This window comes from Pantherophis guttatus, chromosome 4 (assembly GCF_059756535.1).
Source record: "Pantherophis guttatus breed Tessera chromosome 4, ASM5975653v1, whole genome shotgun sequence".
NCBI classification, from domain to species: Eukaryota; Metazoa; Chordata; class Lepidosauria; order Squamata; family Colubridae; genus Pantherophis; species Pantherophis guttatus.
Genome location: NC_142066.1, coordinates 1,018,773 through 1,043,703, shown reverse-complemented (window position 1 = coordinate 1,043,703; position 24,931 = coordinate 1,018,773). Strand labels below are relative to the sequence as shown.

General features: G+C 49.5%; 2 protein-coding genes across 2 annotated transcripts; one reads left to right on the top strand and one right to left on the bottom strand.

The window, feature by feature from the left end:
• Positions 1–1,836: 1,836 nt before the first annotated feature.
• Positions 1,837–18,348, bottom strand: LOC117659203 (asialoglycoprotein receptor 1-like). Its single transcript, XM_087893780.1, has 9 exons — positions 18,224–18,348; positions 8,253–8,347; positions 7,850–7,966; positions 6,938–7,033; positions 6,569–6,640; positions 5,651–5,737; positions 3,740–3,891; positions 3,168–3,277; positions 1,837–2,207 (listed from the first exon to the last, which is right to left on the bottom strand). Exons 2-9 carry the CDS (start codon positions 8,344–8,346, stop codon positions 2,057–2,059), a joined length of 879 nt encoding a protein of 292 aa, XP_087749906.1. The 5' UTR covers position 8,347; positions 18,224–18,348; the 3' UTR covers positions 1,837–2,056.
• Positions 10,405–24,573, top strand: LOC117659137 (zona pellucida sperm-binding protein 3-like). Its single transcript, XM_060684711.2, has 11 exons — positions 10,405–10,611; positions 11,446–11,564; positions 12,767–12,870; positions 13,218–13,395; positions 14,884–15,004; positions 15,816–15,907; positions 16,943–17,073; positions 18,240–18,359; positions 21,832–21,939; positions 23,054–23,353; positions 24,393–24,573. The coding sequence occupies exons 1-11, from the start codon at positions 10,405–10,407 to the stop codon at positions 24,554–24,556; spliced, it is 1,644 nt and encodes a 547-aa protein (XP_060540694.2). The 3' UTR covers positions 24,557–24,573.
• The last annotated feature ends 358 nt before the right edge of the window (positions 24,574–24,931 follow it).

The following is a 24,931-nucleotide window of genomic DNA, read 5'->3' as shown; positions in this document are numbered from 1 at the left end:
GAGAGTCATATTAGTCTATGCGGAGCCCCAAAATCAGAAAGACCCCGGTAGCCCCTTGTCCAGCTGGCAAATTGTAACAGATTGACAGACTAACAGATTTGGAAGGGACCTTGGAGGTCATCTAGTCCAACCCCTCGTATTTCGTAAAACAGTACTTTTAATAAAAGTCTCTTTCCACTCTATCTATTTTTCTACTTCTCTTTTTCCCAAAAGATTCCTAGCGGTTTCCATCGTAAAAGGTGATTTTTAAACACCTTATTTATGTATTAGATTTATGTCTCTAGATGTGACGTTGGGCTATGGGGAAGATTTTCCTGCGAACCAGAAATAAACACCAATTTCTCCACCCCCACCCCCCAGCCCAAATGTCATAAAGTGTGATCGCAGGGCTGCCGTGTGGGTGGCCTGGCCGCCGGGACTTCAGAACTGGGTCGCAAGTGCTGTTTGGAGAGAGTCCGTTGGAGCAGCGAGTTCAAATCTCCCTTGAGTTGAGCTGGTAACTTTCCCAGTCATTCATGGGCATCCTTCACAGTCTCAAGAGACGATGGCATCGTGCTCGGGAAAGAGGTCCTGAAACAGCATCTGCTGTGACTAAGAAGGCCAACGGGAGAGTGGCCATCGATCCCGTCCCCACGGAGGGGCAGATCTGTTCCGTCCCCTGCCCACCCCCCAGATTTCGCCGGTTCCGGGTCTGCCTCTTTGCCTCAAGGGTCTCTTGGAATGGGAGGAGGCCCTGCTGCCTCTTCAGCCTCCCCAAGCTGAACGATCGGAGGTCAAGGGGTTTTTTCCCCCGCAACAAAATATTTGCATGGCCACCTTTCTGGGGATCGTTCTGGGGGTGGGAGGGGTCTGCAGCTGAGCCTGCAGGATTGTGATCACCCAGTGGCCTCCCGTCCATGTATAAATCAGGGCTCATCCTCCTGAGTTTTTGTCTTGAAGGGAAACAATAATAAGGATATAATAAATAATACTAGGATATGATCTACTGGTATACTAGATTCTGTAACCATTAGGTTCTTGTAATACACATATGCCTTTGTATTTGTATCACATATATTATGCCTTTGTATTTGTATCTCCTGTAACAAACATATTCTGTTATTAGGCCTGTAATGTATCTGGTATTTGTCCAACATATGTCCCTGCCATTTGACCTGAACCCATATCAATCTTCTCCCTGTTTTTTATTCTTGTACCATCTAAGAGCAGGGTAGGTATCTCCAAGGGATAATTTACACCTCAGGCCTAATTTATGTTTGATCTGGATAGACTCCTGCTTTCCAGGGCCAGTTGAGTAGACAAAGAAATGCTCAAGATGACTAATTGGGAAGTTTCTACTCCCCCTTGCAGGGCAACAAGGAATGCAGGGGCCTGGACTGGGAGGCCAGAATTGGGTATTAAGATGATGCCTCTGAAGGTATAAAAAGGACGCCATACCTTCCCCAAGGGGTGCCTATCTCCTCGCATGCATTGTATCTGTATGTTCCGGATAGAGTCCCACCCAGTATTTTGTTTTTGGCCATACATAAAATCTGCTTTTTTTGCAAGCCTCGTCTTGAGTCTCTCTCTCTTTGGCATTCTGGTGACTCAAGTGTATTTTGGGACCTTACAGTCTGAAATAGTATAGGGTCTTCTGCTGGAGCGGGGGGCTGGACTAGATGCCTTCCAAGGTCCCTTCCGGCTCTATTCCGTTCTAAATCCCTGCTTGCTTGAGCGGGGAGGGGGGGAGGGGGGGCTGGATGCGCCCTCTGACCCACAGGCCCCTAGAGACCCCAACCGTCGCAAAGAGACCGACCCCTGAGTGGAAGACGGAGAGGCGGCTGCTTTAAAAGGAGCTTTATTGTTTTAAAAAAGACAGGGGGGGACCTTGAACCCCCACCCCACCCCCACCCCCACCCGGGTGTTTTTACAGCGTTTAAGCCCTCTCTGGGTCCCGGGTGCGAGAGACGGATCTTTGCAGGAGGCCTTTGTGATGGGCTGCCAGAAGCCTCCCAGGACATTCGCACGTGGACCGAGAGCCGCCGGCCAAGGGAGGAGGGGCTGGCTGTGGGGTGGTTCAGATGCCCAGTTCCATCTCGCACACCCAGGGGAACATGCGCAAACAGACGTTGTCGTTCCAAAGGCCGTTGTATATCATGTGGGCGCAGTCCTCCCCGCCCCCACTGCCGTGGCCGTACCAGTGGTCTGGCTGGCCTACATCCCAGTCTCTAAAATGGGGAAAAGAGAAAGAGAGAATAGAAAGAAAGAAAGAGAGAGAGAGAAAGAGAGAGAGAGAGAAAGAAAGAAAGAAAAAGAAAAAAAGAAAGAAAGAAAGAAAGAAAGAAAGGAAGGAGAAAAAAAGGGAGGGAGGGAGGGAAGAAAGGAAGGAAGGAAGGAGAAGTGAGGGAGGTGGAGGGAAAATAAAAGGACGGAAGGAAGGAAGGGAGAGAGAAAGAAAAGAGGGAGGGAGGGAGGGAGGATGGATGGATGGGAGGAAGGAACGAAGGAAGGAAGGAAAAGAAAAATGAATCACAATGAATATCTCCTGGCACCTCAAAGCAACCATCTCCAACCTCATCCCTCCCTCTCTCTGTTAGACTGCAGGGTTAGACTGCAACTCCCATCGCCCCCAGCCAGTCACCCTGTTCTGCTCCTCCTTTCCCCGTTTCGACCTCTCCGCCATTTGATTTTCCCCAAATCTACACTTAGGCCGGCCGGACATCGCATCCTGGGAGGCCCCTCCCCAGCCAAGCCAGGCGGGAGCAGAAGGAGAAGCCCACCAGGGATAAACCCCATGAAAGGGGGATTCCAAATATCTCAGGCCAGACAGGGGCTTCCCGGAGGCATTTTGTGCCCCCATGAAAATAGATGCCATTGTTTTATCCGTGGCATAAAATAGAACGGGTAGGGTGGTGCCGTGGCCTCACAAACAGCTTTAAGAGATTAACAGAGTTCATATTCGTTAATCTTTCTCTCCCTCTGGGCACACTGAGAATGTATCTGCGGAACAAAACTCCTCATTGGCGACAAGAAGGGCATCCGGCCAGTAAAACCCTCGGCTCCATTCAGTAGGGGTCATTAAATGATGATGATGATAAAATATAATGAGTCTCCTGGTAAAAATGGGGGGGGCTACTTTAATTCCCTGTGTGGGGAGGGGGAGAGAGCCAACGGTCGACTGGACTCACTTTGGGTCCACGCTGTAGGCCGATCCGTCCACCCACTTCCAGTCCCCGCTGGAGTCGGTCAAGCCAATCCAGGTGTCACTTCCCTGTCTTGCCCGGGTCTTCACGAAGTCCTGGCGGGAGAAAACACGAGTGACTTACCGCCACAACTGAGCCCCGAATCTCCGTTGCTAAGCGAGACAACCGTTCAGTTAATTTTGCCCCATTTTACGACCTTTCTTCCCACGGTTGCTAAGTGAATTATGAATGTGGTTGTTAAGTGAACCTGGTCAAAAGGTCACAAAAGGGGATCAGGCGACCCCTGGGGACGCTGCGACCGTCATAAGTCGGAGCCAATGGCCGAGCGTCCAAATTGGGATTGTGTGCCCGCAAGGATGCTGCAACGGTCGTAAGGGTGAGAAACGGTCGTAAGTCGCTCTTTCCGGTGCCGAAGTCGCTTTGAACAGTCACTAAGCAAACCGTTGTAAGTCAAGGACTGGCTGTAAGGGCAGAAGTGGCGAAGCCAGTGCTGGACGAAGAGCTGCCCTCTCTCCTGCCCCCTGCTGGAGTCCCAGGAAATAGCCCGGCCCACTTACTGTCTCATCGGCGGAGTTGAGGATAACCAGGTGGGCTTTCTTATCTTCGCAGTCTTTTTTGGCCCCCTGCCAGGTGTTCATGGACTGGGTGGTCCAGTAGCAGCTGGAGCGAAAGTTCACCCAGCCTCGGGGGCAGCAGCCATTTTTGCTGCCTGGGGGGGGGGTTGGGGCGGGGGAGAGAAAAGATCAGGGCGTCAGAGCCAAAAAAGAGGTTGAGACTAGAATAAAGTATAATATAGAGAATACAGGAGAGGAGAGGAGAGGAGAGGAGAGGAGAAAAGAAGAGATGAAGAGATGAAGAGAAGAATAGAGAGGAGGGGAAGGGAGAAGAATAGAATAGAATAGAATAGAATAGAATAGAATAGAATAGAATAGAATAGAATAGAATAGAATAGAATAGAATAGAATAGAATAGAATAATAAAAGACTAGATGATGGGAGGAGAGGAGACGAGAGGAGAGGAGAGGAGAGGAGAGGAGAGGAGAGGAGAGGAGAGGAGAGAAGAGAAGAGAAGAGAAGAGAAGAGAAGAGAAGAGAAGACAATAAGAAATAATTAGAATAGAAATAATATAATATAAATTAATAGAATAGAATAGAATAGAATAGAATAGAATAGAATAGAATAGAATAGAATAGAATAGAATAGAATAGAATAGAATAGAATAGAATAGAATAGAATAAGGAATAGAGTGGAATGGAATGGAATGGAATAGAATATGGAATAGAAGGGAAGAGGAGAGGAGAGGAGAGGAGAGGAGAGGAGAGGAGAGGAGAGGAGAAGAGAAGAGAAGAGAAGAGAAGAGAAGAGAAGAGAAGAGAAGAGAAGAGAAGAGAATAAAGAAAATATGGAATGGAATAGAATAGAATAGAATAGAATAGAATAGAATAGAATAGAATAGAATAGAATAGAATAGAATAGAATAGAATAGAATAATAAAAGACTAGATGATGGGAGGAGAGGAGACGAGAGGAGAGGAGAGAAGAGAAGAGAAGAGAAGAGAAGAGAAGAGAAGAGAAGAGAAGAGAAGAGAAGAGAAGAGAAGAGAAGAGAATAAGAAATAATTAGAATAGAAATAATATAATATAAATTAATAGAATAGAATAGAATAGAATAGAATAGAATAGAATAGAATAGAATAGAATAGAATAGAATAGAATAAGGAATAGAGTGGAATGGAATGGAATGGAATAGAATATGGAATAGAAGGGAAGAGGAGAGGAGAGGAGAGGAGAGGAGAGGAGAGGAGAGGAGAGGAGAGGAGAAGAGAAGAGAAGAGAAGAGAAGAGAAGAGAAGAGAAGAGAAGAGAAGAGAAGAGAAGAGAATAAAGAAAATATGGAATGGAATAGAATAGAATAGAATAGAATAGAATAGAATAGAATAGAATAGAATAGAATAGAATAGAATAGAATAGAATAGAATAGAATAATAAAAGACTAGATGATGGGAGGAGAGGAGACGAGAGGAGAGGAGAGGAGAGGAGAGGAGAGGAGAGGAGAGGAGAGAAGAGAAGAGAAGAGAAGAGAAGAGAAGAGAAGAGAAGAGAAGAGAAGAGAAGAGAATAAGAAATAATTAGAATAGAAATAATATAATATAAATTAATAGAATAGAATAGAATAGAATAGAATAGAATAGAATAGAATAGAATAGAATAGAATAGAATAGAATAGAATAAGGAATAGAGTGGAATGGAATGGAATGGAATAGAATATGGAATAGAAGGGAAGAGGAGAGGAGAGGAGAGGAGAGGAGAGGAGAGGAGAGGAGAGGAGAGGAGAAGAGAAGAGAAGAGAAGAGAAGAGAAGAGAAGAGAAGAGAAGAGAAGAGAAGAGAAGAGAAGAGAAGAGAAGAATAGATGAGGGGAGGAGAGGAGAGGAGAGAAATAAAAGAAAATCTGGCTCTCTTTTTTTACCATTGCTCTTCATTTCGATAATTTCACAGCGCAAAGCTCTGGTGTTCTTTTCGAGGGTGTCCAGCTGAGTCTGGTATAGTTCCAATACTGGAAATTAGAAGAAGAGCAAGGAAAGTAGAAAGAAGCTTTACCCAAACACACACACGGCAGGATCCCAAGAGAAAACCCGAAGCCCAATCCCTATCCATGAAAAACCCCCATCCTTGCCCTGATGCTCCCCCGTCTCAGTCCACAAAAAAAGCACTTTTAGGGTGGCAGACCTTGTGCGTGGTCCAGTGTTCTTCAAACTTGACAAGTGGAAAGTGGGTGGACTTCAAATCCCAGAATTCCACCCATCTCCCAGTGGCCAAGTTTGGAAAACACCATGTTAATCGGGGTGCCAAAAAACCCCACTGAGGCATCTGATTCAGAGGCGGCTGTTTTCATAAGCGTGAGCAGCTCCCTTCAGGAGTTGAAGTCCACCCATCTTCCGGTGGCCACGTTTGAAAAACACCGTGTTAATCCACGGTTCCAAAAAACCCACTAAAGCATTTGATTCGGAAGCGGGTGCTTTAATGAGAAGCTGCGACAGCAACAGCTCCCTTCGTTGGTGCTTGGAGAGGCTGGGCTGATGGAGGGGATTCAATTGGGGAGGGGGAAAGAAAGGGAGGGGGAGACAGGTTGCCTGGGTGGCTGCAGCTGCCAGTTGAGCTGGCTCATGAAAGCAGCTGCCTTTTAATAAAGAATTTATTTAATAAAGAATTGCTAGAATCCTCTCCTGACGTTGACAGCAGCGGTTGTGTCCTCTTTCCCTTGCCAGGGATTTTGAGACTGGAGAAAGGCATCCCTTATTCCTCCGTAGGGACCCCAAGTCCCCCCCCCCTACAACAACTACACCCCAGCTGGAAGAAGGCTGTTTCCGGGGAGAAAAATGCTGACCTTTCAACAGCTTATCGTGCTCCTGTTGCATAGTTTTCTCCAGCTCAGCCAGTTTCAACCAGGTGCTGTTCCCTTAAAGAGGACAAGAAGGAGGGCCCGGTTGGAGTGGGGCCCATTCCCACGGTCCCCCAAGAGTTCTAGAGCCAAGGACTTTGGGAGAAGGAGGACCCCTTCTTTGGCGGGAATCGCACCAGCAGCCTCCCTTTCTTACGACCCTCCCAAGAGAAAGCTTGCCCCCCATTCTCCAACAAGTGCCCCCCAGTGGATGCCTATCCCACCTGGGAAAATGGAGCCCCAGGGATGGGGCTGGGTGGGGGAAGAAGGGGTCGGGTGCTGGCATGCTGCTTCTCGCCCCCTCTGGCTCCTTACTTTTGGCCTGGAGGTTGGTGACCTCCTGCTGGACCGTCTGGGTAAGATTCTGCACCCCCTTCTTGGTCCCCTGGAGGCTTTGGGTGAACCGGACACCTGGAACAGAGAGGGGGAGGGAGGAAGCAGAGCCGAGGGAGGGGGGGGCAACCAGTAACCTTACCTCCCTCTGTTATTCTCTCTATTCCTACAACACCCGAAACCCAGGTCAAAACAAAAAAAAAACCCTATAGCAATTGCCTGAATTTATTGCTCTCCCGTAGGAGGTGTCTGTGGGGGCTTCACACATGGACCAATCCACGTTTCTCTTCTTCTTTCCCATTTTCAATTATGACTGAAACTGCAGGCTCAATTACGGTTGTAAATCGAGGTCTACCTGTGATTTGGGGTGGGACTACTGGATGATGTGGGGCAGCCCTCTAGTTTTGGCCTATTCCGACAACACCCAAAACTCAGGTTAAAACAAACAACACAGTGGTTGCCTGCCTTTATAGCCATCCCAGCGGCTTTGTGTTTCACATGGACCAATCCACGTTTCTCTTCTTCATTTCTCATTTTCAGTTATGACTGAAACTACAGGTTCAATTACAGTTGTAAATCGAGGACTACCTGTAGGTGGGGTGGGACTAGATGACATGCAACAGCCCCTCCAGCTTTGGCCAGATCCTACAACACCCGAAACCCAGGTAGGCCAGATCCTACAACACCCGGAAACTAAACACATTGTCTCCCTGCATTTCCATCCCTTAAGACTCCAGCAGCTTTGGATTTCACACGGACCAATCCACGTTTCTCTTCTTCTTTTACTTCCCCTCTTGCACGCTCGTTCTCCATCTCCGGGTCTGCCTGGCGTTTCCTCCTCCCTAGGGCCTCGCACAACCCACAAGTCCCAGATTGTTCGTGTGACACACTCACCTTGAATGCCCAGGATGCTGACCGAGAGGATCAGAACGCCACAGAACACCATCAGTACCAGAAGGAGCCGGCTGGTGGGACAGACACGCTGGGGGAAGGACTTCGACAACGGGAAGTCTGGGCAAAGAGAAGGATGGCCTGAAGACCCCCTACCCATCCTTCGAGGACCAGAAATGGACATCTGCAGGGTGGGGGTCTCTCCCCCGGGAAAACGAGGTGCTAGAATCTCTGAGAAGCCCTTTCCACCTTCTGGACTTGAAGCCACAGCCCCCTGACCCCTCCTCGGGACCACGACATGGCTCCCCCAAAGGAGGAGGTCTCCAGGTTCCCACCCCACCAACTCATGTCTTCCCCCCCCCACCCAAAATCAGCCGGTGCATGATTCGAATCCGCTTCCAGGTACCTTTTTCAAAGTCTGCTTCGTATTCCTTCTCCACATTTGCAGACTGGAAGTTCTCGTACATCTCGGGCATCGTGGGGGCCTCGGAGGCTTCCATGCTGGGGAAAAGGGGCAGAGATGGGTGGGTGGGATAAATTGTAGGGGGGGCACGGGGGAAGGGGCAAATGGGGGATCTGAAGATAGGTTTCAGGAGGCAACTCTGAACAACCGAATTTCTCAAGCTTGGCCACTAAGATGGGTGAACTTCAACTCTGAGGGAGGGAGGGAGGAAGGAGAAAGGAAAGAGAAAGAAGAAAAGAAGGAAGGAAGGAAGGAAGGAAGGAAGGAAGGAAGGAAGGAAGGAAGGATGGATGGAAGGAAGAAGAAAAGAAAGAAGGAAGCAAGGAGAGGGAAAGGAAAGAAGGAAGGAAGGAAGAAAGAAAGAAAGAAAAGAGGAAGGAAGGAAGGAAGAAGAAAAGAAAGGAGGAAGCAAGGAGAGGGAAAGGAAAGAAGGAAGGAAGGAAGGAAGAGAGAGGAAGGAAGGAAAGAAAGAAGGAGAAAGAAAGGAGGAAGGAAGGAGAGGGAAAGGAAAGAAGGAAAGAAGATAGGAAGGAAGGAAGGAAAGAAAGAAGGGAAGAGGGAAGGAAGGGAGAAAGGAAGGAAGGAAGGGAGAGGAAGGAAGGAAGGAAAGAAAGAATGAGAAAGAAAGGAGGAAGGAAGGAGAGGGAAAGGAAAGAAGGAAAGAAGATAGGAAGGAAGGAAAGAAAGAAGGGAAGAGGGAAGGAAGGGAGGAAGGAAGGAAGGAAGGAAGGTCAAAGATTTCCAACAATTGGCAGACCACCAGTATAGAATTTGAAGTAAACAGCTAAGACAGCTTCTGCCAATGGGTTGGGCATCTTCTCCCACAATCCTTAGCTCCCGGCACCCATGTTCACCAGGTGTGGCCAAAACCAGTCCCAGATGCCGGCTGAAAAGATGCCACTGAAGCTCGGCCATCTTGACTCTTTTGACCGTGCCTGGTGGACACCCATGGCTGAGGACAATGGGAGCTGGAGTCCTGCAGGCCCATGGGAAACAAAGCGCCATTACGCACCAAGCCAGGGGGCGTTTTTAAGATTTGTAGACTTCAACTCCCAGAATTCCCCAGCCAGCATGGACTTCTGAGGAATTCTGGGAGTTGAAGTCCACAAGTCTTAAAGTGGCCCAGTTTGGAGACCCCTAACCTCCCTCTGGCTGAGACTGAGGCAGCCCTGCAAACCCACTCTCTACCCTGTGCTCCAGTACATTGTGCACACAAGGGCAGTGAAGTTGGTTTAGCAAACCATGGTTTGGTCACCACACCATAAAAAAGATGTTGAGACTCTAGAACAGTGTTTCTCAACCTTGGAAGCTTGAAGATGAGTTGAAGTCCACCCATCTTCAAGCTTCCAAGGTTGAGAAACACTGCTCTAGAAAAAGTGCAGAGAAGAGTAACCAGGAGGATGAGGGGACTGGAGGCTCAAATATACGATGAACGGTTGCAGGAACTGAGCATGGCTGGTCTAGTGAAGAGAAGGACCAGGGGAGACAGGAGAGCATCTTCCGATATCTGAGGGGCTGCCCCAGAGGGGAGGAAGGGGGTCAAACTGTTTTCCAAAGGCCAGAGAAGAAATAATGGATGGAAACTGACCAAGGAGAGATTCAACCTGGAAATAAGGAGACATTTTCTGGCAGTGAGAGCAACCAACCCGTGGAAGAGAAGTTGCCTTCAGAGGTTGTGGGAGCTTCATCCCTGGAGGCTTTCAAGAAGAGACTGGATTGTCATCAGAAACAGTGTAGGGTCTCCTGCTTGGGAAGGGGGGGGTTGGACTAGATGACCTCCAAGGTCCCTTCCAACTCTGTGTATCTCTGTCTGGTTTGATTAAACCAGAGTCCCCCCCCCCATGAAGAGCTTAATCCATGTTAGGCTCTTCCCCTTTCTTTTCTCATCCTCTGTTGCCGCTTCCCCTGTTGACTAACTGCCTGCTGCATTTTTTGTGAGTGGGTGGGGCCAGGGTTAATTGCTCAAGCCGGGGAACCACAGGTGAGTGGCTGCCTCCAAACAGCCTCACCTGCCGAAGCTGTCTGCTCGCCAGCGATGGACGCCTGGTTCTTTCTCCCCTGGCTGGCTCTCTTCCTACAGGGATGCCCTGCCAGGATGCCCACTTACGCCCACCCTCCGGTGGAAGTGCGGTGTGGGCCGCACAGCATGGTGGTGACCGTCCAGAGGGACCTCTTTGGGGTGGGGAAGCTGGTGGACCCCACGGAGCTGGCCTTGGGGCCTGCTGCCTGCCCCCCTTTCAGTCTGGAGGCCGGTGCGGTGGTCTTTGAGACGGGTCTCCATGAGTGCGGAAGCAGGGTGCAGGTATGCCTGTTAAAGGAGGGCTCTGGGAGGAAGGAAAGGGGAGGGCAGCTGGGGGTCTTTACTCTTCTGCTACCAAACACCCGTGTTTCACAACCGATTTGATTAAAGAAAAAAAAAAATAACCCACAATTTTGTTGAAATTGGTTTGGGGTTTTGCTGTTAAGGTAGGTTGGTCGTCATAGAAGCGGCTAGTATGGATTGTGATATAAAAGTCCAAAAAAAAAAATAAAGTTGAGGTTTGATGTTATTACCTTATTCTACTGCCCTCAAAGGAGTCAATTCTTTTCATTTTATTTTCCCTTTTATCCTACACTGGTTTCTCTTCTCCCTTATTTTTATTTTTATTTATTTGATTTGATTTATATGCCGCCCTTCTCCGGAGACTCAGGGCGGCTTACAGTGCGTTAAGCAATAGCCTTCATCCTTTTGTATATTTATACAAAATCAGCTTATTGCCCCCACAAACTGGGTCCTCATTTTACCTACCTTAGAAAGGATGGAAGGCTGAGTCGACCTTGAGCCTGGCGAGATTCGAACCTGCAGTAATTGCAGGCAGCTGGTCTTAAAAACAGGGTGCTTTAGACCACTGTACTACCAAGCTCTTTCTTATTGTCCCCTTATTTTCATTTTACATTTTGATAAAATAGAATTGATCTGGTTTTATATTTTGATAAACTAGTAAGATATTGGAAACCCCCGAGAGACCCTGTCCCAAACCAATTGCCCACGGAGCTTTTCCTGGTCGCCCCCTTTCCAGAGAGTTGGCACCGGCTCCTTGTGGGTCGGTGGGGGCACCGTGCATTTGCAAAACCCACCTGGCCCCCCTCTTTTCAGATGACCCCCGATTTCCTGATCTACCAGACCCAGCTCTTCTACAAGCCTTCGCTGGCCAAGCACCCGGTCATTGCCCGAAGTCGGGGTGCCACAATCGGGCTGGAATGCCGCTATCCCAGGTGAGGATCGGACTGGGCTTGGGCGGGGGGGGCAGGGGGCTTGGTCCATTGGGGTCTTCCTCCTCCTGGCTGTTGAGGAAGGCTGTAGTTGCTCTAGATTGAGCAACCCAGGGAGGGAAGAAGGAAGGACATTGAAGGAGGAAGGAAGGAAAATAGACAAAAGAAGGGAAGGAAGGAAGGAAGGAACGGAGGAAGAGAAGGAAAGAAAAGCAAAAAAGGAATGAAGGAAGGGAAAGGAGCAAAGGAGGGGGGAGGGAGAGAAGGGGGGAGTAAGAAGAAGGAAGGAAAATAGAGAAAAGAAGGAACATGAAGAGAAGGGAGGAAAATAGAGAAAAGAAGAAGGAACAAGAAGAGAAGGCAAGAAAAGCAAAAGGAATGAAGGGAGGGAAAGGGACAGAGAAAGGAGGGTTGGAGGAAGAAAGAAGGAAGGAAGGAAAGGAAGGAAGGAAAATAGAGAAAAGAAGGGAAGAAGGAACAAGAAGAGAAGGGAAGAAAAGCAAAAGGAATGAAGGGAGGGAAAGGGACAGAGAAAGGAGGGTTGGAGGAAGAAAGAAGGAAGGAAGGAAAAGAAAGGAAAGGAAAGGAAAGGAAAGGAAAGGAAAGGAAAGGAAAGGAAAGGAAAGGAAGGAACAAGAAGAGAAGGCAAGAAAAGCAAAAGAGTGAAGGGAGGGAAAAGGACAGAAGGGAGGGCTGGAGGAAGGAAGGAAGGAAGGAAGGAAAATAGAGAAAAGAAAAAGGAACAAGAAGAGAAGGAAAGATAAGCAAAAGGAATGAAGGGAGGGAAAGGGACAGAACGGAGGGTTGGAGGAAGAAAGAAGGAAGGAAGGAAGGAAAGGAAAGGAAAGGAAAGGAAAGGAAAGGAAAGGAAAGGAAAGGAAAGGAAAGGAAAGGAAAGGAAAATACTGCCTTAACTGGCAAATGTTTCTGGAGCTTTGTGCTCTCACAAGTGGGAGAAAAAGGGGGCAGGAATAGGCCCAGAAGTGGGGAAGGGGGTGCCATCTGCATACGGGCTGGCACCCCCGGATCACACTGTGCCATGACTGTGGCTCGATGCCCGCATGAATTCATCCCCGTGATTTGCAAACCGTGGTCCATGACGGAGTGCCAATTCTTCAGCAAGGGTGCGTCAATCAAGAAAGCTGGGTGGGGGAGGGGGGAGAGAAACCAACCCCCCCCTCCCCGTTTTCTGTTCCTTCTTGCAGGAGAAACAACGTGAGCAGGAAAGCCCTGCAGCCCACCTGGCTCCCCTTGGAGTCCACGGCCTTGAGGGAAGCCAAGTTGGGGTTCTCCTTGAGGCTGATGAACGGTAAGGCAGCCCAGAGAGGACCGAAGGGCTGAAGGGGAGGGGGATTGGGAGGGGTTGGCTGGGGAATTCTGGGAGTTGAAGTCCAGACCCCCTGAAAGTCACCAAGAGGGAGAAGAACCCCCCTTATTAGGAAGCTTCTCCGTTGGCCAACCAGCCAACCCAACGTTGGTTGACCATCTAGGGTGGACCTCAGACCTCCTGGGGCTGCTCTCGGTTGGGGTAGACTTTGGTGCCAACTGACATCTGCCCCCCCCCCCATCATTTTTGGCATCCTGGGCCATTGTAACTGACGGCAGGAGGTGTGGGGTGGCCCACTCCACCGTAGCTTTGTGTCTTTCTTGGCTCAGATGACTGGACGGCCGAAAGAGCCTCTGACCACTTCCTGCTGGGGGAGCCCTTGCGCCTTCAGGCCGACGTCCAAGCGGAGAACCACCCTGCCCTGAGGCTCTGGGTGGAGAGCTGCAGAGCCGGCATGAGCCCCATGCCCACCTCCGGGCCCCAGTATGAGATTATGGGCGCCAAGGGGTAAGAACCGCACATGAAGCCGTGGAAGGGCTGCCCGGTGCTCCATCGCGGGAGGGTCTCGGGAAAAGATTGGACAGCCGTTTTTCCTGGAGGTCTCCTCCTCTGGGCAGGGGGTTGGACTAGAAGACCTCCAAGGTCCCTCCCAGCCCTAGGAATCTATGGTCTCTCTCTCTCTCTCTCTTTTCTGTCAATCAATCAGTCAATCAATCAATCAATCAGTCTGTCTGTCCATCCATCCATCCATCTTGTTTGTCTAGTCCAGGGGTGCCAAACTGAAGGCCCAGGGGCCCCGATCCAGCCTGGGGGGGAGCCCAGGAAATAGCAAAGAACTGGCCCCCGTGATGCCAGTGAAAACGTGGCCCTCCTGAGCTCCGCTTTCATTGGCAGAGGGCTGCAGGAGGCCGTCCCAGCTGAAAACGGAGGTCGGGAGCCCGTCTTTTCTGGCAGAGCCCTCGGGGGCCCCACAGGCACCCCCAACACGAGGGATGTCCAACTGGCCATGCCCACAAGTTTGACATCCCTGGTCTAATCTGTCTATCAATTATGTCTCTGTCTCGTCTGTCTGTCTCTATCTATCTATCTATCTATCTATCTATCTATCTATCTATCTATCTATCTTATCCCTCCCTCCCTCCCTCCCTCCATCTATCTATCTATCACCACGGTGGTCCAGTGGTTAGAGTGCAGTGTTGCAGGCTACTTCTGCTGACTGCCGGCTGCCTACAATTTGGCAGTTCGAATCTCACCAGGCTCAAGGTTGACTCAGCCTTCCGATGTTATTACCGGTTCTCCGATCTACTACAAATTGTTACTACCGGTTCTTGCGAACCGGTGTGAACCGGGAGCAACCCACCACTGCTCCAAGGTCATTTCCAGCCCTGTGATTCTATGATATCTCTCTCTCCCTCTCTCTCATTTTCTTTCTCCCCCGCTCCCCATCCCTCCATCCATCCCTCCATCTATCCGTTTTCCATGAAAGACCAGAGAAACGTTGTCCTGGATGGCAATATAAGGCCTCCTGCCTTATATAAGGGCCCCTGGGGTGTTGGGTTAGAAGCTCCCAACCCAGTGGGTCTGGGACTGGGTAGTCCTCGACTTACGACCGCAATGGAGCCAAACATTTCAAAATTGCTAAGTAAGACAGCTGTTAAGTGAGTTTTGCCTCCTTTTACGACCGTTCTTGCCACAGTTGTTAAGTGAATCCCTGCATTTGTTGAGTGAGCCCACCCGGTTGTTAAGTGAATCTGGCTTCCCCCATTGACTTTGATGCCGCAACTGTCATAAATACGAGTCAGTTGCCAAGCAGCCAAATTTTATGCCACAACGGTCGTAAGTGTGAAAAACAGACATAAGTCGCTTTTTTCCAACTTTGAACAGTCACTAAACGAACGGTTGTAAGTCGAGGACTGCCTGGGAGAGCAATGAGTTGGGGGAACCGGGGGGTCGGGGGTCGGCTGAGACTAGCAGCTGAGAGCCCCTCTCCCGCAGATGCCTGCTTGATGGGCGGGAAGAAGGGGTCTCGTCCGCCTTCCTTGCCCCACGGCTGCGCCAGGACACCCTGAGATTCACTGTGGACGCCTTCCGATTCGCTGGAGAGGCCCAGAAACTGGTTGGTCCCGCTGTGGAGGATGGGTTGGGGTGTGGCAGGCAAGGGTCTCCTTAGCCGGGATGGATTCTCCTCCTTCACCATCACCCTTCCCGGAATTGCAACATTGGGGGGAGGGGGGGGCAATGGCTTTTTAGGAAGTTCCCAGCCCCTCCCAACCACCCCATTTCTGACCCAAAGCCCACAATAACAGCTCCCTCCCTTGTAGGATGTATTAAGCCATGATTCACATGCTAAGCCAGTGTTTCAGAAGCTCGGCAACATTAAGACGTGCGGACTACAACTCCCAGAAGTCCCCAGCCAGCCATGGCTGGCTGGGGACTTCTGAGAGTTGTAGTCCGCACGTCTTAATGTTGCTGAGCTTCTGAAACACTTTGTGAACTAAATTACACTTTCGTGTGAAGAACGAATCCTGAATAAATCTGAGTGGCTGCATTCACATGCACACTTTCCTTATCCTGGTTTAGCCATCTTTGGCACAGGAGCTGATCTAGCCAACTCCCCTAACAAACCAGGTTTCGCGCACAGCATTTTTGCAGAGCCAAGAATCCCAGATGGATGCCAGGCCTATCACGATCTCATCGTTGTGCCCAGTGGGCGCCTCGTTTTCCTGGCACACACGAACCCCTTTATCAAAACTGAGCCCTTCGTTGGACTTCCTCGTTCCGGAAGTTTAGCTGGCTGGGGAATTCTTGGAGTTGAAGTCCACCCGTCTTCAAATCACATAGGTTGAGAAATATACCTTTATAGCAAAAGAGGAAGAACAACCCCACTGGGAATCTGGGATTAAAAATTCCTTCCCCCCCACCTCCAGATTTACATAACCTGCCACCTGAAAGTCACCCCAGGAGACCAGCCGCCAGATGTTTTGAACAAAGCTTGTTCCTTCGACGCAGCCAGCCATTCGTGAGTTTGCCAGTCCTCCACTTAGGACCCCAATGGACGTTTCTGTCGCTAAGCGAGACGCTATGGGTGAATTTTGCCTTATTTTACAACCTTTTTTCCGCGGTTGTTAAGCGAATCGCTGCAGCTGTTCGGTTAGGAACACGGTTGTTAAGCGAATCTGCCTTCCCCCGTTGCTGAAGTCGCAAAAGGGGATCTCGTGACCCCAGGGACGTGGCGACGGTCATAAATACGAGTCAGTGTCGAATGGCCAAGTGTCGAATTTTGCCAATTGCCAAGTGTCGAATTTTGATTGGGTGACCACGGGCATGCGGTCGTAAGTGTGAAAAAAAGGTCATAAGTCTCTTTTTTGCTCTGAATGGTCACTAAATGAACACCAGGACTACCTGTATTAGCCCAGTTCAAAGGCTAATTTCTAGCACATTTACAAGTGCATTTTGGGAGCTGTAGCATGGCACCTGTGAAAAGGAGTGGATTGGGGGGGGCTGGGAGACCCCCTAGGACCATGATGGCGAACCTATGGCACGGGTGCCACAGGTGGCACGTGGAGCCATATTGGTGGGCATGCAAGTGTGCCCTAGCTCAGCTCCAGTGTGCACCAGCCAACTGATTTTCAGGCCTTCCGGTTCCACCAGAGGTCGGGAAACTGGCTGTTTCCGGCCTCCAGAAGGCCTCTGGGGAGATGGGGAAGGCTGTTTTTGCCCTCCCCAGGCTCCTAGAAAGCCTCTGGAGCCTGGGGAGGAGGAAAAACGGGCTTACTCGGCCCACCGTGCCATCGCGTGCCAAAAGCGGGGGGAAGTGTGTGGGGGGGTCATGTGGGCATGTGCGGGAGGGCGGGTCGCATTGAATTATGGATGTGGGCACCCACACCCGCGACCCCCCCACGCTCCCCCCACTTTTGGCACACGACGGCAAAAAGGTTAGCCATCACTGCCCTAGGAAATTTAGCCACCGGTCTTGCAAGGTCTGTAGCTTCCCGCTCTCCAAAATACCCAGCGGTTCGGTCTCCTCCTACAGCCAGCTCTTTTTCCCTGGCAGGTGGGTCCCTGTGGAAGGACCGGGCGCCATCTGCGGCTGTTGCGAGACCCGGAGCTGCGGTGGGGCAATGGAGGGGCAGGACCCCCAAGGCTCTGACGATGAAGAGATGAGTTGGCAACGGAGCTTGACAGGTAAACTGAATGGGGGTCAGCGTCGGGAAACGTGAGTTATGGGGTCTGCATTTGGGTACGCACAAATCCAGGCAAACCGTTTTCCAACTTGCTTGGGCAGGGGGTTGGACTAGATGACCTCGAAGGTCCCTTCCGACTCTTGTTAATCTGTGAAACCTTGGCCACTTGAAGATGGGTGGACTTCAACTCCCAGAATTCCCCAGCCCGCTCTTGAAAACACTGCAAACACAGGGCAGCAAAATTGGACAAGCCATCTTCTTTTGCTGCTGCCCTCTGGTGACCATTCATGGTTCTGCAGCCCTTTTCTAAGCTCAGAAAAAAGCCAATATTTGCTGGGTCTCCCTCATCCGTCCTTGTACGAAGACCCCTCCTCTAAAGAAGCCAGAAGGAAGGGGCTGGGTTTCCCAGGGTCTGCTAAGGGCTTCCCATGCTGGCTAAGCCAGATCTAGGATGGCTAAAGGAAGAACGGTTGCAGGAATTGGGTGTGTCTAGTTGAATGAAAAGAAGAATTGGGGGGGGGACATGAGAGCGGTCTTGCAATATTTGAGGGGCTGCCCCCCAAAAAGAGGAGGGGGGTCAACCTATTCTCCAAAACACCTGAAGGCAGGACAAGAAGCAACGGATGGAAACTAATCAAGGAGAGAAGCAACCTGGAATTAAGGAGAAATTTCCTGACAGTGAGAATAATTAACCCGGGGAACAGCTTGCCACCAAAAGTTGTGGGTGATCCATCAGGCAGGTTTTCAAGAAGAGATCGGACAACCACTTGTCTGGAATGGTGTAGGGTCTCCTGCTTGAGCAGGGGGCTGGACTAGAAGACCTCTGAGGTCCCCCCCAAACTCTGTTATCTTGTTAATTAACCAATGCCTCCAGAAGTTATGGGTGCTCCATCACTGGAGATTTTCAAAAAAAGAGACTAGCATTTGTCTGAAATGGCATAGGGTTTCCTGTGTGAGCAGGGGGTTGGACTAGAAGACCTCCAAGGTCCCTTCTTTGATTCGTGGCCCTCTCTCCACGAGACGGCTTCAGCTGCAGATGGGCTTCTTCCAGCCTGCTAGGCTGAAATTCCAATGGGGAAGCTTGGGGGGGGTAGCTCTCTTTCCAGGGGTCAATCCGGAAGGAAAGCAAGGAGGGTCCAGCTAAAACTCACCTCCTTACATCCGCAGTGGAGACGGCCACTCCTGAGGTCGCTCTGGCCCTGGGACCCCTGTTCGTCTTGGACCCTCAGCAAGGGAGCACCGGTCAGTTTCCAGGAGAAGCTGTCAAAGAGGAGATGGTGATGGAAGGTACTGGATTTTTTTTCTCATTAGGAGGCTCCCATGTGACGTTAAGAGAGGCGTCTCTTGCCCGGGGAGAAATTCCTGGGCACTTTCACTTCCCATTTCATTCTTAGAAATCCTCGTCAATCACTTTCTTTGGAACTCTTGATTATTTCCAATTCAGCACTGGTTCATGGAAAACACTTTCTCCTGCCTGTTCGGGGGAGTCCTCGACTTGCGGACGCTCGCTTAGCGACCAAAGTTGCAGAAGAGCCTGGAATTCAGGTAGCCCCCTCGGCCACAAGGGAGACCCAAATTCAGGTGGCTAAGGGAGACATTTGTTAAGCGTCTAAATCCATGTTTCTCAACCTTGGAAGCTTGAAGATGGGTGGACTTCAACTCCCAGAATCCCCCAGCCAGCGCAGCTGGCTGGGGGATTCTGGGAGTTGAAGTCCACCCATCTTCAAGCTTCCAAGGTTGAGAAACACTGATCTAAATTGACTAAGGGGATGCTACAACAGTCACAACTCCCTCTTTTCAGTGCCGTTGTAACTTTGAACATCCTTGTAAGTCAAGGACGCCATGTAGCTAACTTACAACCTAGATTTCAAGTTCCGGTAGCCGGCCTTTCCCGCCCTGCCCCTGGATTTATGTAATTGCATTTTGGGCCTTTTGGCCACCAGACCAATTTGTATTTGTAGACATTTGCAGCTTTCCTCGGTCGTGTGACTTGAGATTTATGATCTTACGTCCACTAACAAGCATGCCCTTAATAACTCCTTTGCTAACGGTAATATCGTCACATGTTCTCTTTTCTAGCATCCAGGTGTAGTTTAGCCGCTGCATTCCCACCCTCTACTGAAGATGGTGCTGCTTTAAAAAAAAAAGACACAGCAGTGTTAATCTTGATGAAACTTTGCAGATTCCAATCATCAATGGATTGGTGTATTTTTTTTTCCCCCTAAAATCAGTAGTTTTTTTTTTTTTTGCCCAGAATTTGCCAGGTAATCGGACTGCCATGTTTTTTTTATTATTATTATTTTTATTAAATTTATATACTGCCCTACTCCCGAAGGACTCAGGGCGGTGAACAGGCACAAAATAAAATAGAGAGATACATTTTCATTTCATTTCTTCTGAAGACCAGAAATTTTGCCATCGTGCAGGAATTTATCACTTTACCTGTTCCCTAGAACTCTAACCCTAGAGTTTCTCAATTTCATTGTACGCATGTGGTGCATTGACAATAAAGGTTTGATTTGATTTGAATGCAGAATGAGATCTTTATAAAGCTTTATTGCCACTTTATAATGCCCTGGTAAGACCTCACTTGGAATACTGCATACAGTTTTGGTCACCATGATAGAAAACAAGATGCTGAGATTCTGGAAAGAGTGCAGAGAAGAGCTGGAGGTTAAAAAAAGATATGAAGAACGGTTGCAGGAATTGGGTATGTTAAATGACAAGAAGGAGCAGGGGTGACATTTATTTATTTATTTATTTATTTATTTTGAATTTGTATACTGCCCTTCTCCCTGAGGACTCAGGGTGGTGAACAGCCAAGTAAAAACATCAAGTACAAATATTAAAATACAGTTAATATATATATATATATAAATTTGGCCCCATTAATTAAAAACAATAAACAAAACACTTAAAAACACTTAAAAAATTAGGCCAGATAGCATCTTCCAATATTTGAGGGGCTGCCCCAAAGAAGGGGGAGAGGGTCAGCCTATTCTCCAAAGCATCTGAAGGAAGGAGACGCAACGGATGGAAACTCATCAAGGAGAGAAGCAACCTGGAATTAAGGAGAAACTTCTTAACAGTGCCAACCATTAATCAGTGGAACAGCTTGCCACCAGAAGTTGTGAGTGCTCCAACACTGGAAGGTTTTTAAGAAGAGATCGAACCACCATCTGTCTAGAAATGATGGAAGCTCTCCTGCTCCAGCAGGGGGTTGGACTAGAAGACCTCTAAGGTGCCGTCCAGCTCTGTTATTCTTCATAAAGGGTACTGATATCGCCAGATGCAATGGCTCCACATTGTAAATAGCCTGCAAGTAATTTAGCATCCCCCTCTCCATCAGCCCCAGATTTTGTCTCTTCTCTTTATAGTTGTCCACTCAAACAGGAGGGCTTTGATGGAGATCAAAGTGGATTTGAATCAATCTGCCTTTTCTTTGCGACTTCAGAATATTTTTCTGTTTTCACCAAGCAGCTGTTTGATTTTTTTTTTCTTTTATTTCCAACATATAGAAGCCTTTAATGTTTTCACTCGCATCCTTTGCCAAATTCAGCTCATGAGCTGCCCTTCCGCTCCTTGCTCTTCGTTCACTCGAGTTTTAATCCTGCAAAAGATTTAAAAGTCTTTTAGATTTAAAGATGCTGAAAAAGATTTCAAGTCTTTTAGATTTAAATATCCTGCAAAAGATTTCAAGTATTTTAGATTTAAAGATGCTGAAAAAGATTTCAAGTCTTTTAGTTTAAAGATTCTGTAAAAGATTTCAAATCTTTTAGATTTAAAGTTTCTGCAAAAGATTTAAAGTCAGCTTTAACAGCTGGGGAGGAAGTCCGCACCCAGAAACATCTGGACGAAGGAAGCATTGACTCAATAAAATGCTGAGGCAGCATTTTAACTTCTGGGGTTGCCGAGTGCAGATGGACTATTCTTGATAGCGGAAAAATGTCACACCTCGGTGAAAGGTTGCCGAAGCTTTTGTTCCGATTCACGAAAAAGCTGAAACCAAACAACCACTGTTGTCCCCCAACAACCAACGCAATAAACGTGCTGAACAAGCGTAAAATTTTGCTGCGCTTTTGAAGTTCCCAACTTCCTCTAAAAAGAGAATAAGTAGCTTTTGCATAAGTAGCTTTGTGAGAAAGGGAAGTGCGGAAGGGATACAGAATGGTGTGTAGTCCTGGACTCACAACACATCGCTTAGCGAACATCTGAAGTTAACCGCGGCACTGAAAAAAAGTGACCTATGAACGTTTTTCACACTTACGACCATTGAAACGTGCCCAAGGTCGCAAGATGAAATTCAGACGCTTGGCCATGGGTTCATATTTATGACGGTCACGGTGTCCCCGGGGTGTGTGTGTGTGTGTCACGGAATCCCCTTTTGCGACCTTCGGACCAGCAAAGCCAGTGGGGGAAGCCAGATTCACTTAACAACCATGTGTCTCGCTTAACAACCGCAGTGATTCACTAAACGACTGTAACATGAAAGGTGGGAAAACGGGGGGAAAACTCACTGAAGTTGCTTTTTAGCCATGGAAATTTTGGGCTCGAGGACAATTTCACAGCGTCTGAAGTTTTGAGTATGTGACCGCGGGGATGCTGCAACGGTCGTAAGTGTGAAAAACAGTCGTAATTCCTTTTTCAGTGCTGCTGTTAAGTTTGAATCATCGCTAAACGAACTGTTGTAACTTGAGGACTGCCTGCATTATATCCTGAGCTGTGTAGGTCTAACAGCGGCTGTTTCTGCTCCTGACAGAATTGATACCAGCTGTGCCAAAGGTAACCCACCCGCCCTTCAGAGAGCCGGTGCGGTCTTCCAGCGTCTTGGTGGATCGGAAGGATCATTTGGGACTCTCCCTGGAAGGTAAGTGCCAGATAAGGCAGGGGTCTCCAACCTTGGTCACTTTACGACTTGTGGACTCCCAGAATCCCCCAGCCAGCCATGCTTTAGGATATCTGGACTTTAACTCCCAGAAATCCTCAGCCAGTTATGCTTTAAGGTATCTGGACTACAACTCCCAGAAATCCTCAGCCAGTTACGCTTTAAGGTATCTGGACTACAACTCCCAGAATTCCCCAGCCAGTTATGCTTTAAGATATCTGGACTTCAACTCCCAGAATTCCCCAGCCAGTTATGCTTTAGGATACCTGGACTTCAACTCCCAGAAATCCTCAGCCAGTTATGCTTTAAGATATCTGGACTTCAACTCCCAGAATTCCCCAGCCAGCCATGCTTGAAGATATCTGGACTACAACTCCCAGAAATCCTCAGCCAGTTATGCTTTAGGATATCTGGACTTCAACTCCCAGAAATCCTCAGCCAGTTATGCTTTAAGATATCTGGACTTCAACTCCCAGAATTCCCCAGCCAGCCATGCTTTAAGATATCTGGACTACAACTCCCAGAATTCCCCAGCCAGTTATGCTTTAAGATGATTGGACTATGCTGCTGTGCTGGCTGAGGAATTCTGGGAGTTGAAGTCCACAAGTCGCAAAGTAACCATGGTTGGATAAAGAAGCCATCCGCATATTGGCCATCTGCTTTGTTCCAATGGGCGCCTTCCAATTGTTGGATCACAAAGCCCATAGTTCCCAGGGAGGGTTGAAGCAGCGCCCTCGTTTGACTTCTGGAAGGGCGTGTAGAAAACATCATTTTTCAAGGCTTCCATTCTCCCGGCTTGCTCTGCCAACGGGGCATTCGATCCGAAGGGACCACTTCCTTGGGTTGGTCTAGAGTGGTGGTGTGGTGGCACAATCAGGAGGCCGTGAGTTCGATCGCAGGTAGAGGCCGATATTTCTCTCTCTGGGCACAATGAGAATATATCTGCTGAACAAAACTCCACACTGGCAACAGGAAGGGCATCCGGCCAGTAAAACACTCAGCTCCATTCAGTTGCCCAGCAAGGGATTACGGGCTCATTAAAAGAAGATGATGATGACTTCCTTGGGTTGACTTAATGCTTCTTCCCCCTTGTCAGCTTTTGTCCAGCAAGGCCCCCTCTTCTTCACTGGGGCAGAAGAAGGCTCAGGTTTCGGAGACCCGACGGACACAGTCGCAGGCAGCGTGCCTCGTGAGCAGCAGCTGGCCTCCCTGCCCCAGCGAGCGAGTGCTCGGGCATCGACGTTGGCACCAGCTCGCCCATCAAAGCCCCGATTTGCTGCCACAGAGAGATCAGCGCTGGCCATCAAGGTAGAGGGTCTGCCCAGCCCCCTGGAAGATGCGGCTGCCTTCACCGCTGCAAAGCTCCCCAAAGGAGCGGTAAACATGGCAGCAAAAGGTGAGATGGGAACAGCCAAAGCAGGGCGGCAGAAAGCTTTGGCCTGCCAAGGGAGGGTTTTTTAACAGAATAACAAGAGTAGCAGGAGACTCGGTTTAGACAACTGACTTTCTAATCTCTTTTTAAAAGAGATTTTAAAAAGCACCCACAACTTCTGGTGGCAAGCAGTTCCACTGATTAATTGTCCTAACTGTCAGGAAATTTCTCCTTAGTTCTAGGTTGCTTCTCTCCTTGATTAGTTTCCACCCATCGCTTCTTGTCCTGCCTTCCAGTTAGGGTTAGGAGAATAGGGTGATCCCCCCACACTTTGTGGCAACCCACAGCTTACTCTAAGAGTAAACTTACACCCCATGCTTTAGAAGTTATGCAAGTCCACTTGTCCTGGTCAGGTTAACAGACTGTGGTTAGAACCAAAGAGGCCTCTGTGTAATGTGAGAAACCTGTCACTAGTCTAGGGGAAGTCCTTGCGCTAAATTTGCACTGTTTTTCAAACTCGGCAACTTTAAGACATGTGGACTACAACTACCACAATCCGCAGCCAACAACACATTCTGGGAGTTGCAATCCGCTAGTCTTAAAGCTGCTGGCTGGGGCCTTCTGGGAGTTGCAGTCCGCTAGTCTTAAAGCTGCTGGCTGGGGCCTTCTGGGAGTTGCAGTCTGCTAGTCTTAAAGCTGCTGGCTGGGGCCTTCTGGGAGTTGCAGTCCGCTAGTCTTAAAGGTGCTGGCTGGGGCCTTCTGGGAGTTGCAGTCCGCTAGTCTTAAAGCTGCTGGCTGGGGCCTTCTGGGAGTTGTAGTCCACAGGTCTTAAAGCTTCTGGCTGGGGCCTTCTGGGAGTTGCAGTCTGCTAGTCTTAAAGCTGCTGGCTGGGGCCTTCTGGGAGTTGCAGTCCGCTAGTCTTAAAGGTGCTGGCTGGGGCCTTCTGGGAGTTGCAGTCCGCTAGTCTTAAAGCTGCTGGCTGGGGCCTTCTGGGAGTTGTAGTCCACAGGTCTTAAAGTTGTCGGACACCCCCATAAGCTGCCTCTCTCTGCTTCTCCTTCAGACGGGAAGCAACCCTTGGGACAAGTGCCCGGCTGGCTTCTGCTGCTGCTGCCGATGGGTGCCGCGGTGGTGGCCCTTCTCTCCCTCGCGGTCTGGCTCCTGGTCCGAAGACGCCGACGACTCCCCCGGGCCTCCCCCGTCAGCCTGGAACTGCAATGCAAATAAAACGGAGATTTGGTCTTCTTGCCTGCCTTGCCCTGTGTCTCTTGGGGGTGGGGTGGGGGGGCTGTTTGTGTGGGTACTAAGGGGGCACCTGCCCAAGACGCCCAGGGCCAGGCAAGGGGGTCCCCTGTGCTGCTGAGGAGAGACCTGGACGCCCCCCCACTCAACCAGGCCTGGCCTGTGGTGGTGGGGGGGGCGCTGGGTCTGCTTGGCAGGGGGAGGGTGGCCATGCCCATGCCAGGCAGGGGGCCAGCTGGGCACCGATGTGGGACGTCCCTCGGGGGGAAACGGGGTTGCTGGACAGCGAAGGGCCGAAAAGAGACCCTCCTTGCCAGGCTGGCTGGGCAGCGAAACCCCCCACCCACCATATTACCGCTC

Bases quoted from the DNA above. Each gene is read 5' to 3' on its own strand.
- LOC117659203 (XM_087893780.1), bottom strand. From the start codon at position 8,346: ATGGAAGCCTCCGAGGCCCCCACGATGCCCGAGATGTACGAGAACTTC. The intron at 7,034-7,849 runs GTGAGTGTGTCA...TCTCTGTTCCAG, and splicing joins CAGCATCCTGGGCATTCAAG to GTGTCCGGTTCACCCAAAGC. The intron at 6,641-6,937 runs GTAAGGAGCCAG...GTCCTCTTTAAG, and splicing joins CACCAACCTCCAGGCCAAAA to GGAACAGCACCTGGTTGAAA.
- LOC117659137 (XM_060684711.2), top strand. From the start codon at position 10,405: ATGCCCACTTACGCCCACCCTCCGGTGGAAGTGCGGTGTGGGCCGCAC. The intron at 13,396-14,883 runs GTAAGAACCGCA...CCTCTCCCGCAG, and splicing joins GAGATTATGGGCGCCAAGGG to ATGCCTGCTTGATGGGCGGG. The intron at 21,940-23,053 runs GTAAGTGCCAGA...CCCCCTTGTCAG, and splicing joins TTTGGGACTCTCCCTGGAAG to CTTTTGTCCAGCAAGGCCCC.